This window comes from Misgurnus anguillicaudatus, chromosome 17 (assembly GCF_027580225.2).
Source record: "Misgurnus anguillicaudatus chromosome 17, ASM2758022v2, whole genome shotgun sequence".
In the NCBI taxonomy this organism is placed as follows: domain Eukaryota; kingdom Metazoa; phylum Chordata; class Actinopteri; order Cypriniformes; family Cobitidae; genus Misgurnus; species Misgurnus anguillicaudatus.
In genome coordinates, this window is record NC_073353.2 from 33,916,210 (window position 1) to 33,931,123 (window position 14,914).

Sequence of the window (14,914 nt, forward strand, 5' to 3'; positions counted from 1 at the left end):
ACTACGGAAAAGCGCCAAGAGAGATCAGAAGGTGACAGAGGTGGTACTAAAAAAGTATTGGGTACTACGTACTGCACCCAATGGAAAAGCTCCCAAAAGTAAGCTGACCCGACCCAAACCAAACCAAACCGTGGGGTACTACAGAAAAGCGCCAAGAGAGATCAGAAGGTTGCCCCTTGGTGATCCTGTACCCCTCTCTCCACCCTGTACTTTCCTGTCCTCTTCTAAGTAACATACTGTCTATAAATTAAGGCAAATGCCCCCCCCCAAAAAAAAATCATTAGGAGATAGATCACTCGCATATCGCAAATATGCGACTGTGAAAATGATATCACATTTCGGTTAAAACTTCCAATTTCTTTATTGGTAACAGAACTGCCACATTTTTTTGCTGTAATACGATCGCACAAATATGCTATTGGAACATAAGCTTAGCTACAGTAACTGTTTTGGGGATTTTAGTAACACTTGTATTTGCCAGTGAGGACATTAAACTGTCCATTACAAACGCAAAAGAATAAATGAGAGGAAACTTTTACAATTACACAATATGTTCCAAATATTAGTTTAATCCTTAGAAGTGATTGTCTGACTTCAGAATGGAAGAAAAATATTATTTAGCCAATTCAATTATAGCCTATAGGGGAAAAGATGGCATCAAAAAATTATCAACCTCCAATGCAACTTTTCAGATTAATCCAGCTGTGTAAAGACTGATCAAAGCCAAATCTGAATAATAATTATAATAATAATAATAAGACAACCCACGTATTTCTTTTAATATTTTATCTTTAATCTGCTCTGTTTGCGTGCAAAAGCCATCCAATGTCAAGCCCGTTCAACCATGCTGTATCTTCATGAGTAACACAAACAGCCCAGAGGGCATTTGCAATAAGTTAGTGTTGATATGTGATCTTAGCTGGAATAAATTTTCTCTACGATCTGACAGAGAGACAAAAAACAATGTCAATACGTGCCTTGACTAAACCCTGCTGCTTAGCTGGTTCCTAATGAAAACAAACCGTTGATGTCATCACACGAAGAGTCACTGGGATACTTTTAATGCACCGTGACTTGATGAGTCTTGCTGATCTACTGGTTTAATCTCACCCTCAAATAGTGACCCTGAGTAGTATATACTCTATAGTCATATATCATTGCCTGTGTTTGAGCAATACACTATGAGGAAACATCACTTAGGTGACTTTTTGCCTGCACCAGCAAAACTTAAAAGGTTATATAAAGATTGTTACAAAAATGTGCTTGTGCTATTCTAAGCCTCTATAGGGCTTTTCACACCTGAAATTGTTAACCCTGGGTTATTCTAAACCCAGGGTTAACGGAATCCTGGGTTATTTTTTTCATGTTTCACACTGTTCAAACTTAACCAGGGGTTAAGAGATAACCCTGGGTATTCATAATTTGACGTTTCACACTGTGCATTCCTAAACCCTGGGTCAGGAGTCTCCAACCCAGTTTCAACACACCTGTCTTTAATTATCAAGCCTTGATTAGCTACTTCAGCTGTGTTTAATTAGGGTCATAACATTCTAACCCTGCTTCGTTTCACACTGCATGCGTTTGGCACCACAATGCAGGGTTAACACCACAAATGTGGTGCTAACCCTGCTCCAGAGCAGGGTTTCATAACCCTGGGTAAAAAGCGGTGCTAACACCGCTTTCAAATTACAGGTGTGAAACGCTCCTTAACCCAGGGTTAAAAGCGGGGTTTAGAATGAAGATAACCCAGGGTTAAGCGCAGTGTGAAAACCCCTTATGATTTTGTTTTTGTGGAGCACAAGTGTTTTATTGTTTTAATTGTCCAAACTTCTTTTCCTTACACAGTGAAGACACCATCAGGCTTCAGCTTTAATAGCAAACAGGGCCGGCCCGTCCAACAGGCAATACAGGCAGTTGCCTGGGGCCCTCTGACAAGACGGGGGCCCTCTATGCATAAAATTATTTTGTCATTGCACAACTCTCATGGACACGATCAGCAGGCATAACGCACTACATGCGTGGAGCAAAGCGGGCTAATTTGCATAATGTTAATTACGAGCTTGGAGATGTGTCTCATGCCTGGAAATGAAACGTTTGGGATTATGGGTAATGTAGTTTCGTATACTACATAATGTTTACGTTACATCTTTCAATAAAGATAAAAACAAGACTTATTTTAGTCAGGTTGCGGTGGTAGGCTTTGGCAAACTATGGCATTAAAACTGTACCTTTTAGGAGCTGAAGAGAAAAAGAGAAAAGCAGAGGAAGAAAAGCAATCACAAAGTAACGGTCTGTTCTGCTTTACATTGTTCAATGCGTATGCTAATTTAAAAACATCAGAAAAATGTCCATCACCCTTTCTAAATGAACCCATATGAAAAAAAGACTATTATACTATAGAATTTACTGTAGTAATCTGTAGTAAAATTCTTAGAGACTAAAAAATATACTATTATAGTAAGATTCAAAAACAGTATACAAAATACAATTTCACCCTATAGTAATTATTCTGTATTAATATCCATGATATTTGTATTGATACATGCAGTACTGTAGTTCTGTTGCACTACAGTTGTTGCACTATAATAACATTGCTTAATATGTTGCACTTAATAAAAACTTCTACACTTAAATATATACATTTTTCTTTTTGTGTGTTTTAATTTCACTTGTAAAATTGCAGTGCTATGAAAATTTTTACACCAGTGGGGCCCATTTTCATGGTTTTGCCTAGGGCCCCATAACCCCTGATAGCAAATACAAGTCAGTAGTGCTGTGACGGATCACAGTTGATCTAAAACAATTTAACCATAAAAAGTGAGCAGATTTCTGTACGCACATGAGGTTAAATGTGTCCGGTCCACCTTGAGTCAGACGTAATTCCCTTCAAAGATCAGAACTCCTCATGTGTAAACTATAGAGAGAGTTGCGCTACTGTGTCTCATACTGTAGTCCATTAACATACATTTGCTGAATAAAGCAATGAAAAACAACGTAAGGTTTTTATGTGAAGCGACTGTTTATGCTGCATCTTCATCCTGAAGCGCTGTTAGGAATTCGCCCTCCGCCTGTGTGTGTGCACGTGTTTAAGTGCCCTCAGTAGTGCATATACGGACTGAGCCGCGTTTTAAAAAGTAAGGCAACATAAAATCTTTCTGTTCTTGACAGGGCATATACTGTATACACAAAATGATCTCACAGTATTCTTTTTCTAATAAAAACATTTGTGAATTATAAGTCAGCCAGTCTGTGCTTATTTGTTCTTAAAGAGACAGTTACCTCAATTAACCTACTTAAGTCTGTGTCATTATTGTTAATCAAACAACCCAAGACAAAGAGAAAATGACTTCTGTGGCTCTAAAAAAATAATAATAATAATATTTAATTCGTACAATAAAGTGTTATTTTTCATTTAATTTGATGATTTATGTACCTAATACTAATTTTAGATCTTACTTAATATGCAACTTTGTTCTTTTTTATAAATGTTTGTAATTTCTTTATTTGTTATTAGATTTTTCCCACACTTTTTTTGCTGATCCGAAAATGTATCCGATCCGTGCCTCAAAAACCGTAATGTGATCCTAACCATGAGTTTTGTGATCCGTCACAGTCCTACAAGTCAGCTATTTAGGATGCTGTAAGCATCCTTTATGATGTGAAATGGTGAAAACATATTTAAAAACCTGACAGATGTCACTGAAATAGGTGTCCTAAAATATCACACTTGTCTCTGTGACAGTCCTAAACTTTGTAAACTGCAAACGAAAATGGACGTGGCCTGCAGTTAAAGTTTTTGTTTAGTCAATCGTAATGCTTTGAGGCGCTTTCTGTCTGTCAACGGTTTGACACGTTCAGCGAGCAGCTCATAACAGGGAACCAGAAAAGTATCCCTACAGAGCCAATTCTGTTTTTTGATTTTAACGATTGCCTCCAAGTGTTTCTGTGTTGGCTGGATTTTGAAAAATGCCCCACTTCAGTGGTTCGCATGAAAACTTGTAATGTGAACGCTGTCGTGCGGGCCCGCATGTGCACTGAGGTACCAAACCCGAGACTACCTGTATAGGGCTAGGTATTGGCAAGGGCCTCACGATACGATACATATCACGATACATATGTGCCAGTGCAATGCGTCGCGGTACGGTACAGTGCACTGTTGCGATACATTGCGATACCTTTTTAAAATTGGGGGGAAAAGAGCTAGATTTTTTTTACTTTTTTTAAAACCAAAGTGCTTCCACACATCGGCCTGAAAGCTGCAGGCATTTTTAAATTTTCTGCCATTTTCTCACTCCCGCTAACTTCTGAGAAATTGACCAAATGGCCGTATATGACAGACAACTGGACAGCGACAACTACAGCAGTGGCGGAGGAGGTTGTTTGACGCACACAGAGGGATTGGATGTTTTTTTATATATCGATACACTATCGTGGAAAAGTTTATCACGGATAGTTAGTATCAATATTTTTGCAAAGCCCTATACCTGTACAAGGTTGTCTGAGTTTGGTTACACTGAGACTGGGGCGCAATTCGCGTGAATGTGAAAGCAGCTCACACGCGGAATACTTTTAATAATACGATGATGATGTAGGATGAATGCAAATGCATCATCTTTGATAATAAGTGTGAAACTTATCGGCTATGTGAAACCACATAGCCCTGCGGGGGGCGTCGGAAAGAATTGCACTCGGGGTTTGGACCACAGCAAACCTGCTCACTGTAAAAACCACCTATTTTGGTGGCTAAGTTTGGCTGAAGTTCTGATAATGTTAACATCTTAAATCTTATTCATGCTCAAACATTCAAAGCTTGCTGGCGGCTCCACAAGAATTATAACAGGTTTGACATTAAAGGCCTCAAATCCCAGTAGAGACAGACTGCAATACAGCAGATTTGATCTTTCAAATTAAATCTGAGAGCTTAGGTTTAAATTTGTGTTCACAAAAGTAATTTTATGGCTTCTTGGCCTTGACTTTGCTTGGTCTCTTTACCTTTCTCTGATTTGCAATGGTAGGATTACAATAATGTATTATAATTTGAGCTGTCGGGTACAATTTCACGGTCAATGTTAGTTTGACTTCATTTGACTTTTATAGAAAATGTAATGCAAATGGGAGCTCTTCCGTGTGCTGATTTTTTCTTTGTTATTTGTACTTTTATAGAAAATAACTCCAATTAACTCTCTATCGCCATCTCTGTTTGAAATAAAAAGTTATAGATTACAGCTTTAAATAAATTGACCATGCATTCAAAGGGGACATTTCACAAGATGTTTTAAGGATGTCAAATAAAACTTTGGTGTCCCCAGAGTACATATGTGAAGTTTTAGCTCAAAATACCATATAGATAATTTGTTATAACATGTTAAAATTGCCACTTTGTAGGTGTGAGCAAAAATGTGCCGTTTTGGGTGTCCTGTTAAATGCAAATTAGGTGACTTGTGGTTGGATAGTTCAGATTAAGGGGCGGTTTTATCCCCTTCTGACATCACAAGGGGAGCCAAATTTCAATGACCTATTTTTCCCATGCTTGCAGAGAATGGTTTACCAAAACTAGGTTAATGGGTTGATCTTTTTCACATTTTCTAGGTTTATAGAAGCACTGGGGACACAATTATAGCACTTAAACATGGAAAACATCAGATTTTAATGAAATGTCCCCTTTAACATAAAGTATTTACATTGATCGCCTATACTTTAAACCATACAAGTCTATATTAAATATAGACTCGTATGAGTGAAAAAAATATAGATAAAAATGATAGATATTTTAAAGTCTGTATATTTAATAACATCCCTCTGGCATTGTATTGTGTTTAAAACAAGCATGCAATGACAGCCTCTGTTGTCATCTCATCATGGGAGCACAGATCTTTCTGACCTCTCCTGGTATTTCACTGGTATTCACATTCACTTTCACAGACCATTCAAAAGGGCCCCAAGGGAGGAGCTTTTGCAATTCTATGAACCGTTTCAATAAACGGAAAGTTCAAATAAGCCATTTGTCTGGAAAAGGGGTCAGAACCCAGGAAAAGATAGAGCTATCAGCTCAACCATGATTTCCTCTGACTCAAGAGTCATGACTAAAATTGGTACAAGGAAAAAGAAATTAACTGAGGATTATGCTGATTATCAGCTTAGGTTTGGTTTCAGTAAACATTAATTCACATTATTGTAAAAAAAGATAGTATGGCCAAAACAAACATGTGACCCTGGACCATAAAACGTCATATGTTGCACAGGTATATTTGTAGCAATAGCCAACAATACATTTATGGGTCAAAATTACAGATTTTTATGCCAAAAATCATTAGGATATTAAGTAAAGATCATGTTGCATGAAGATATTTTGTAAATTTTCTACTGGAAAATATATATATTATTTATCATTAGTAATATGTGTTGCTAAATACTTCATTTGGAAAACTTTAAAGGCGATTTTCTTAATCATTTAGATTCTTTTTGGCACCCTCAGATTCCAGATTCAAGTGGAAAGCTTATTTATTAAACTTTCAGATGATGTATAAATCTCAATTTTAAAAAACTGACCTTTATGACACAAATGTCTAAATATAACTTCTTTGTACGCCGCTAAATACACTGAAAAAAATATTCATTCAATTTACTCAATTTTTTAAGGTAAGTGGTTGCAATGAACTTATTTAGGCTACATTTAAACCAAACAAATAAAAATAGAAAAGAATAAAAAAAACTTTTGTTTTAATGTAGCTTAAAGGTGCAGTGTGTAAATTTTAGTGGCATCCAGTGGTGATGTTGCAAATTGCAACCAACGGCTCAGTCCACGGCTCACCCCTCACTTTTGAAACGCATAGAAAAGCTACAGCAGCCACCACAGGACAAACATATCATTGTTGGAGACAACTTAGTAAAAAAGTTTCTGTACAAACATGGTGGTACAAAATGGTGATTTCCATGTAAGGGGGCCCTCGGTGTATGTAGATAAAAACGACTCATTCTAAGGTAATAAAAACATAAAAGTTAACTAGGTAAGGTCTTTATACACCACTGATAATATAGTTATCTATATTATATTGCATTGCTGTCAAGAGATCATTCAAAAAATTACACATTGCACCTTTAAATGAATTGAATGAAACCACTTACCTTTAAAAAAAATTTAAGTAAATTAAATAAATCGGATTTTTTCAGTGTACAGACTATAGAACTAAAAAAAATAAAGGCTCAGATATTTGTATATATTTTAGGGCTGTCAAAATTAACGGCACTAATTTTATTAACGCACGATTAACGCAACACATAATTTCTGTTTAGCTGGATGAATTGAGGCGCAGCAAGTGACCTGAGCTGTCTAGATGAGTCGGAGGTTTTCATAAAAATAAGAACATTAAGCTCTCGTACAGCAAATCCAATGCTGTAAATGGTCATTAAATATCTAAAATGATCTTTATCTGCACGTTTTCTGTGAGGTGTACTGTCCCAAATCCATATAAAGCAAAGATGCGTCTTCTTTCACTTTTTAGTTTTGTTTTTAAAGCATTCAGAAATGATAGAAAATAGACTGCATCACTTGCTTGATGTTAAAATAATTATTAAGAGAGATACATTTCGGGACCTGTTTGATGTTAAAAGAGTTATTAAGAGTGACAAGACTCAAAAGCGATGTCTGACGGAGACGTCTGAAACGCATGCATACAAACGCGTGAGTGCGCAACCCCGATATATATAGACATCTAACACAAAATTACAGTTTTAAAAATATCTGTTATGACCTCTGTTATATCTGAAGTGAATGTTTGGATTAACTGTTGAGTAAAAGTATCTGTTGTGTATCATTATATTAAACCCTTGCATTAGCCTATCTTAAAGTGGTCTGTCTCAATGTCAAAATTAAACAATAAAAGAAAAACATACTTAACATATATTGATATTGTTTTTGCTCTGCGTAAACAGGTGTAGTTCTGTCATGCTTTGTTAGATTCCAACAATTGTTCCAATTGTTTTGAATTTTTTTAATAGAGAATGTTAAATTATAAATGACACACTTTTTTTAATTTGCTCATTCCAACTCAATTTGCCAGCGCATGTCACAAATGATCAGCAGCAAACAGAATGGAGAAAGAACAAGGTCTTCTAAATGGAAAATCATATATAAAACTATGGTTGATGGTTCTGTTGAAAATGTAAACAGGCTGTTGTAAACATACATTTGCATATAGCATATAAATTGACCAAATCCATGCGTGAAAAGTGTTACATTTAGGTAAATTTATAACAGATAAAAATGTGCGATTAATTTGCGATTAATAGCGAGTTAACTCATGAAATCATGCGATTAATCTAGATTTTAAAAAATTATCTATTGTCAATAATATATTTATAATAATAATAAGGTCAGTCATGTAATTGGGGAAAATATTTATTACACGTTTCCTCTTTGAAAAGTTACCAATATATCACCGGTTCATAAACTGTCATGCCATATCAACACAGCAGCATCTTGAAAATGGAGGTCGCATCTGGCGAATGTGAACTTCAATGCTGGTAACACAACAGCACAGACCTATTTTTCATAAAGAAAATCTCTGAGTCTGACTATTCACATTCACAGGACATTCACATTTTTCAGGAATATATCTGACAGAATCCTTCACGAGAGGTCAAACAACCACCTCCATACACTGTGCCAGATGACAACAGCAAAGTCAAAAGTATAGAGATGAATGATGAGGCCACTATTTATATTTTTATGTCAAATATCCATATTCTACAAAGCAATACCTTCCCATCTTAATCATTTCTTATATGGCTGGAGTAACAACTGAAGTGAATGTTATTTTTTTGCAGCAGTTATGTGATAATTGATAAAATAAAGTAAAAAATTTTACACTGCATGCTGTTCAGTTCATTAAGAGCTTTATGTGCTGTGTTTAAGTGTGCTGTGCAAAGATGCAAATCCTTTTAAGTGAGACGTAACAGTAAAATGAGACCAAGCATGAAGCAAATAGTGTCAAGCTGGCAGATTTTATAACATTAGCACATGCACAAGCCAGAATTCCGCTCTGTTAATATTTCATTGCATTAATACAAGCACCAATCTATTTTTAAAAATCCTTTAATTAAAACATATGCTATCATCATCATAACAACTACATTGTTGGGTTAAGATTGTGACCTCCAAGCATTCAGTGAAGCTGAAGAGATTTATAGAGGATGGAGAGGCAGCATATTGATTGCTGTTAAGCAAGTCTGAAACTTTACAAAACGGACTGCAGCCAAAAAAGTCATCGTTACTGTAATGAGATTAGTCTGTATTTGTATCTGTATATAAGGTAATATCAAAATAAAACGGTAGCAGTTGTGATAGTATGGAATAGGTTACGAACATAAACTCAGGGCTCTGGGTACGAATGCCAGAAATATTTAAAATGTGTTTTATATGTTGTATTTATATTCCAGTGTTACCCAAATTTACATTATTCTGCTGTTTAAAACCTTTCTTAGTGTACCACTGGCAAAAGGGTCCAAAATAGTGTTTCTTTAGGAAAAAAATGAGCTATATATGTTCTGCGATGTGACTATTGCTGATACACGAATTGTGGTGTTGATGCTGAAACAATATATTGTGCATCCCTATTAAAGATATCAAGGTTATATTTTTACAGAATGTTCTTAACATTATGGGTGCGGGTGCTTCTTTGTGCGATAGATTACAGAATCTACTACATTTAACAATTATTTATTAAATACTAAATATAAAATATCGTTCGTATTAACAAAAAAGTAAAGCCATTTTATTACATGTAATAAAAGTTTTGGCCTCTCGTAAATTCTTCCATTCTAATTTAATCCACAATTTACGCACATTATGCTATTAACATCTGTTGTTTCTATTTGCTTGACTGACAGTCCCTGCAGCAATAGCGTTACTTGGCAAATAATAAAATTTTATTTTTAAATTAAAATGCCAATATTCACCTAAGGTTAAATAGTTTGCATCTCTGGGTTTGCAAATAATCTGTTTTTTTTAAAGGACAGATTTTTTCGTAAAATAGCAATATGCTTTCAGGTGTAAAGCACTATGCAAAGGCTCAAACATAGTGAACATAAACTCCAGCCTTCTTTTATTTAATTGGTTGGAATGCTTCTCAGCTCTGTAATCTGATTGGCTGAAATTCGCGGTTGTCTTAAGAAACACTGACTTCTTAAAACTTTAAATTCTTGCTCGTTCGTATAATTCGAGTGTCTGTGAGTCGTTCACTGCGGCTTCTGTGAAGAGAAACTTTCATTTTGATTTGTCAACATTTTGACACTGATGTGCACTGTTAGATCGATCGTAGCACTAAGCGACTGTGTGTTTAGAAGGAGGCAGCAATTAAAGCAGCGAGTTACAAGTGGGTCCAGATAAAAAACACAGTGCTGTAATTGTTATTGTCATTATTGTCATAAACTGGCCCACATTGCCATGCGACTCACTGGGAAAACTCTCAGTGCTCCAGATGACCGGTTCGCTACTGCGTCCGCGTAACCTCTATATGTAGAAAAAATCTCACCAGTCCACATAAAAAATGGACTGGCCCCTCTGGCATTTGCCAGAATTGCCAGATGGTCAATCCGCCCATGTCCTTCAGACAGGAACGGTGGACCATGTCTCTTTCTTTCTCTCTCTCATTTCGGTCGTGTGCCGAGTGCGCCAGCTCGCGGTGTGAAGCGCGTCCGCAATACTCTCCGAGATGCACTTGACGGCCTTTTGTGCAGTGGATTTTTTTTTTGGACGACCTAGTTAAGGCGGTAGGGTTCCCCAGCTTGGGCGGGCCACCCGAACTGCAAAGTGCGGCAGGAAACCCTGAAATGTAAATTCTTTCACTCACCCACATGTTATTTTTAACCACTATTAGTCTTTTTATTATGTTGAGCACAACAGAAGATATTTTTATATATGATGGCACACAGTCGATGGTACCCACTGACTTTTATAGTAGGAAAAACAAATACTATGAAAGTCAATGGGTACGGTCAAGTGTGTGCTGCTTACCATCATTTATCTTCTTTTGTGCTCAACAGAATAAAGAAACGCATACAGGTTTTGTACAACATGAAGTTAAGTAAATGATTACAGAATTTAAATTTTTGGGTGAACCACCACTTTAAAGAGTAACAGTGCATCTCTAGCGTGTTTTTTGAGTGTTTTGAGCAAACGATTTCAGTTTATTTCTACAGAAGAATAATGCCATGCTCTTGAGGTGGATTGTGGGATTGACAGTGCTGCAAAGATGCCATTATCACACACCAAAAGCTCTAGCTTTGTGAACGGCACTGAGCGGATCAGCTGTGCTGTAGTGAAAACATAAAATAGGAGTCTCGTTTGAGAAACTTAAGGTAAGCAAATCAAGTTATTTGTAAATGCCAAATTTATGCTTTACTGCAAAAATAAAATAAAAAATAAATAAATGCATTTAATTTACATGGATACTAGCATTGTGCTATTTGTACACTAGAGGGTGCACAATTTTTAGCCTGTGAAAAACACATGAACTCAGTTTAAATATTATTGCAGTCTTAAATTATTTTATTTTTTTGCATAGTACCGACTTTGCTTACCCCAGTTTGAACCACGGTTGTATTTTTTATGCATATCTTGTATAGGTTTATAATGGGTTTATTGCACATGCCATTAAGTGATTCGTTATCAGGTAAGTTTTGATTTACTTATTGGTAACACTTTACAATAAGGTTCATTAGTTAACATGTATTAACTAAAATGAACAAACCATGAGCAATACATTTGTTACAGTATTTATTAATCTTTGTTAGTTAATAGAAATTAAGCTTTTAATTGTTGGTTCATGTTAGTTCACAGTGCATTAACTAACATTAACAAGATTTTAATAAAGTTTTAGTAATTGTTGAAATTAACATGAACAAAGAAAGAGTAATAAATGCTATATAAGTGCAGTTTATTATTAATGTCACTTATCACTAATGTTAACTAATTAACCTTATTGTAAAGTGTTACCACTTTAGTATATATGGGAGTTTTGTCAAAGGCCCATTTTAAACAACATTTTCAGCGTGCTCATGCGCCCAAATCCCTTCAATCCACAAGGAGCTTTACCTCCCCGACTTGGAAACCTTAGATACTGGTTTTAAAAAACACTGAGCCATTGTTGACAGAAATGAAATCTGAAGTTTGATTTGGATTTAATCCCAGTCAATGTTTGCATTTGAGTGCTCAGTGGTGGGAAACAAGCAATCCTTGTATCTAGTAATGTAACTTTAAGCATGATCTAAAAATGTTTACAATGTCAGAAAAGAATGGTCAAAAATAGTCCAAAACTCTCACTGGGGCAGTAACCTTTAAAATGTCATTTAGGTACACATTTGGTACCAATATGTACCTCTGAGGTACTATGCATTTTTTAGATGCAAACTAAGTTTACTACAGTATTTTAAAGGGGATCGCCCCAGTAAAATTATTTTTACCTGTTTTGTAGGTAACACTTTCCAATAAGATTGTATTTGTTAATATTAGTACATGCATAAGCTAACATGAACCAACAAAAAATAATATTTGTTAATGTCACAATTCTTCATGTTAGTTCATTGTGCATTAACTAATATTAACAGATTTGCCTTATTAGTAATCTAAAAACCTATGAGCTAAGATTAATAATTAATGTAGTATAAGTATTGTTCATTGTTTGTTCATGTTAGCTAACTTATGCATACTAACTCATCTACAACCGTATTGTAAAGTGTTTATAAGTACATGACTTGGCTACATAGTTTCTTTCAGATCAAAGTCCTTCATATGATATCAGTTATATGTGGGCGAGTTTACTCCTAAACACTCCTGAAAGTTATTTTGTTATTTGACTCAAGGTAGCTCTCATGACAATAGTGGTCGTTCAGGGGAGGGATTAAGTTTTCAAGATCAGACAGCAAATATTTTATCACACCCGTTTCTTTTTGTTGCCGATTATAAATCAAGTTCAAACAGCGCATTTAAGTTTTCTATTCTTAACCGCACCTCACATACGTAAGTTACTTCATACACTTGTATATTCATCCCACCTTTTTTTAAAAGAACTTGAAATTATAAACAAGTCAATGTATTAACTCACCCCTTGCAGAATGAGTGAAACATACTCCAATAAGAGAGAGGAGAAGTAAAGCTGTACAGGTCGGGTGAAGTACTGGAGCCATTATAACAGCCGATGCGAGCACACTTCTTCAGAGTTGTGAGTAAAGTTTAATGTGTGGAGTCCGCGCGCTCTTGCTATTCATTGACTGGGGTGTCACGCACTTCCGGGATACCGCTAGTTATGCTGAAACGCGTAATGAATAGATAACCTCTGTAACTTCACTGTAAAGAGAGGTGGTAGTCGTCATAGGTTGGACATAAATCACTTTTATTGGACTTTCGTATGCTCAGTGTTTGCTTGTGTATCATTTATTTTGATTTTACAAATTTTATTTGGTCTGTTTGGTATTTTTTGAGAGACTTTTTTATAGAATTTTAATTATAATAAATAAATATTAATTTAGCACTATTTACTAGTGACTTTAAATAAAGTTATTATTATATATATATAATTAAATCCAGAATAAAAGTGGAATAATATCATAATTTGCATTTTTATTATATTAAAATCAAATGTTTTTTTTTACAAATTCCACTTTTCACTAAAGTAAAACAAACATCTGTTACTTGAATTACACACATGTGGTTTGTCTTTCAACACTAGCATAAAAGTCTTTCACTCAGTCAAGTTTAGACAGATCCCTTTGGTGGTAGTTAATTCTTATTTTTTTAATCTGATTCCTATATGTGTTTTGATATATCAGCTGTTTGCTACTTTCTACATTGATCACTTTTCAAGCTTGGAAGAGAACATTATGTTAAGAAATACATAGACTGCAATTATTGTTATATTTTTATTGTTTTATTATACAATTATTGGTAACAATTTACAATAAGGTTCATTAACCTTCTGAATAAAACAATAAAACCATTACAGAAAATTCTAATGGTTTCCATTAAAATACGAATAGGAACCATTAGCTTTTACCATTAAAACCACTGTAGTGTGTTGTGGGCCATATTCCATTAGAAACAATACAATTCCCAATAAAACCAATAAAAGCATTAGAATTTTCTGTAATGGTTTTATTGATTTTTCAGCAGGGTAATTAACTACATTAGTTAACATGAACTAATAATGAACTGGACTTATACAGCATTTATCAATCTCTGTTAATTTCAACAATTACTAATACTTTATTAAAATCTTGTTAACATTAGTTAATGCACAGTGAACTATATGAACAAACAATTAAAAGCTTTATTTCTATTAACTAACATTAACAAAGATTATTAAATACTGTAACAAATGTATTGCTCATGGTTTGTTCATGTTAGTTAATACATTAACTAATGTTAAAGGTGCAGTGTGTAGTTTTTAGAAGGATCTCTTGACAGAAATGCAAAATAATATACAAAACTATATTATCAGGGGTATATAAAGACCTTTCATAATGAACCGTTATGTTTTTATTACCTTAGAACGAGAACTTTTTATCTACATACACCGAGGGTCCCCTTACGTGGAAGTTGCCATTTTGTGCCGGCATGTTTCTACAGAACCCCTTAACGGACAATTTTTTTTGACTAAGTTGTCTCCGACGGTGGCATGTTTGTCCGGTGGTGGCTACCGTAGCTTCTCTATATGTTTCAAAAGCGAGGGGTGAGCAGTGGACTACACCGTAGGTTGCAATTCGCAACCTCACCATAAGATGTCACTAAAATGTACACACTGCACCTTTAAATAATGAACCTTATTGTAAAGTGTTACCCAATTATTATAGTGCTCCTGGCCTCACCTGGCAAAATGTACTGGGTAGGGATCCATAATTTTAAATCTGTGTTTCTCAG

At 35.2% G+C, this 14,914-nt stretch overlaps 1 protein-coding gene across 3 annotated transcripts in view; it reads right to left on the reverse strand.

The window, feature by feature from the left end:
- Nucleotides 1-13,284, reverse strand: part of tfpia (tissue factor pathway inhibitor a) — a 37,844-nt gene extending 24,560 nt beyond the window's left edge. Inside the window, exon 1 of one of the 3 annotated variants that reach the window (XM_055215029.2) lies at nt 13,104-13,284. In XM_055215029.2, coding sequence (XP_055071004.2) covers nt 13,104-13,185 — 82 coding nt within the window. In that variant the 5' untranslated portion in view covers nt 13,186-13,284. The remainder of the gene's footprint in view (nt 1-13,103) is intronic. The other 2 variants (XM_055215028.2, XM_055215030.2) reach the window with 2 other exon arrangements.
- Nucleotides 13,285-14,914: the final 1,630 nt, after the last annotated feature.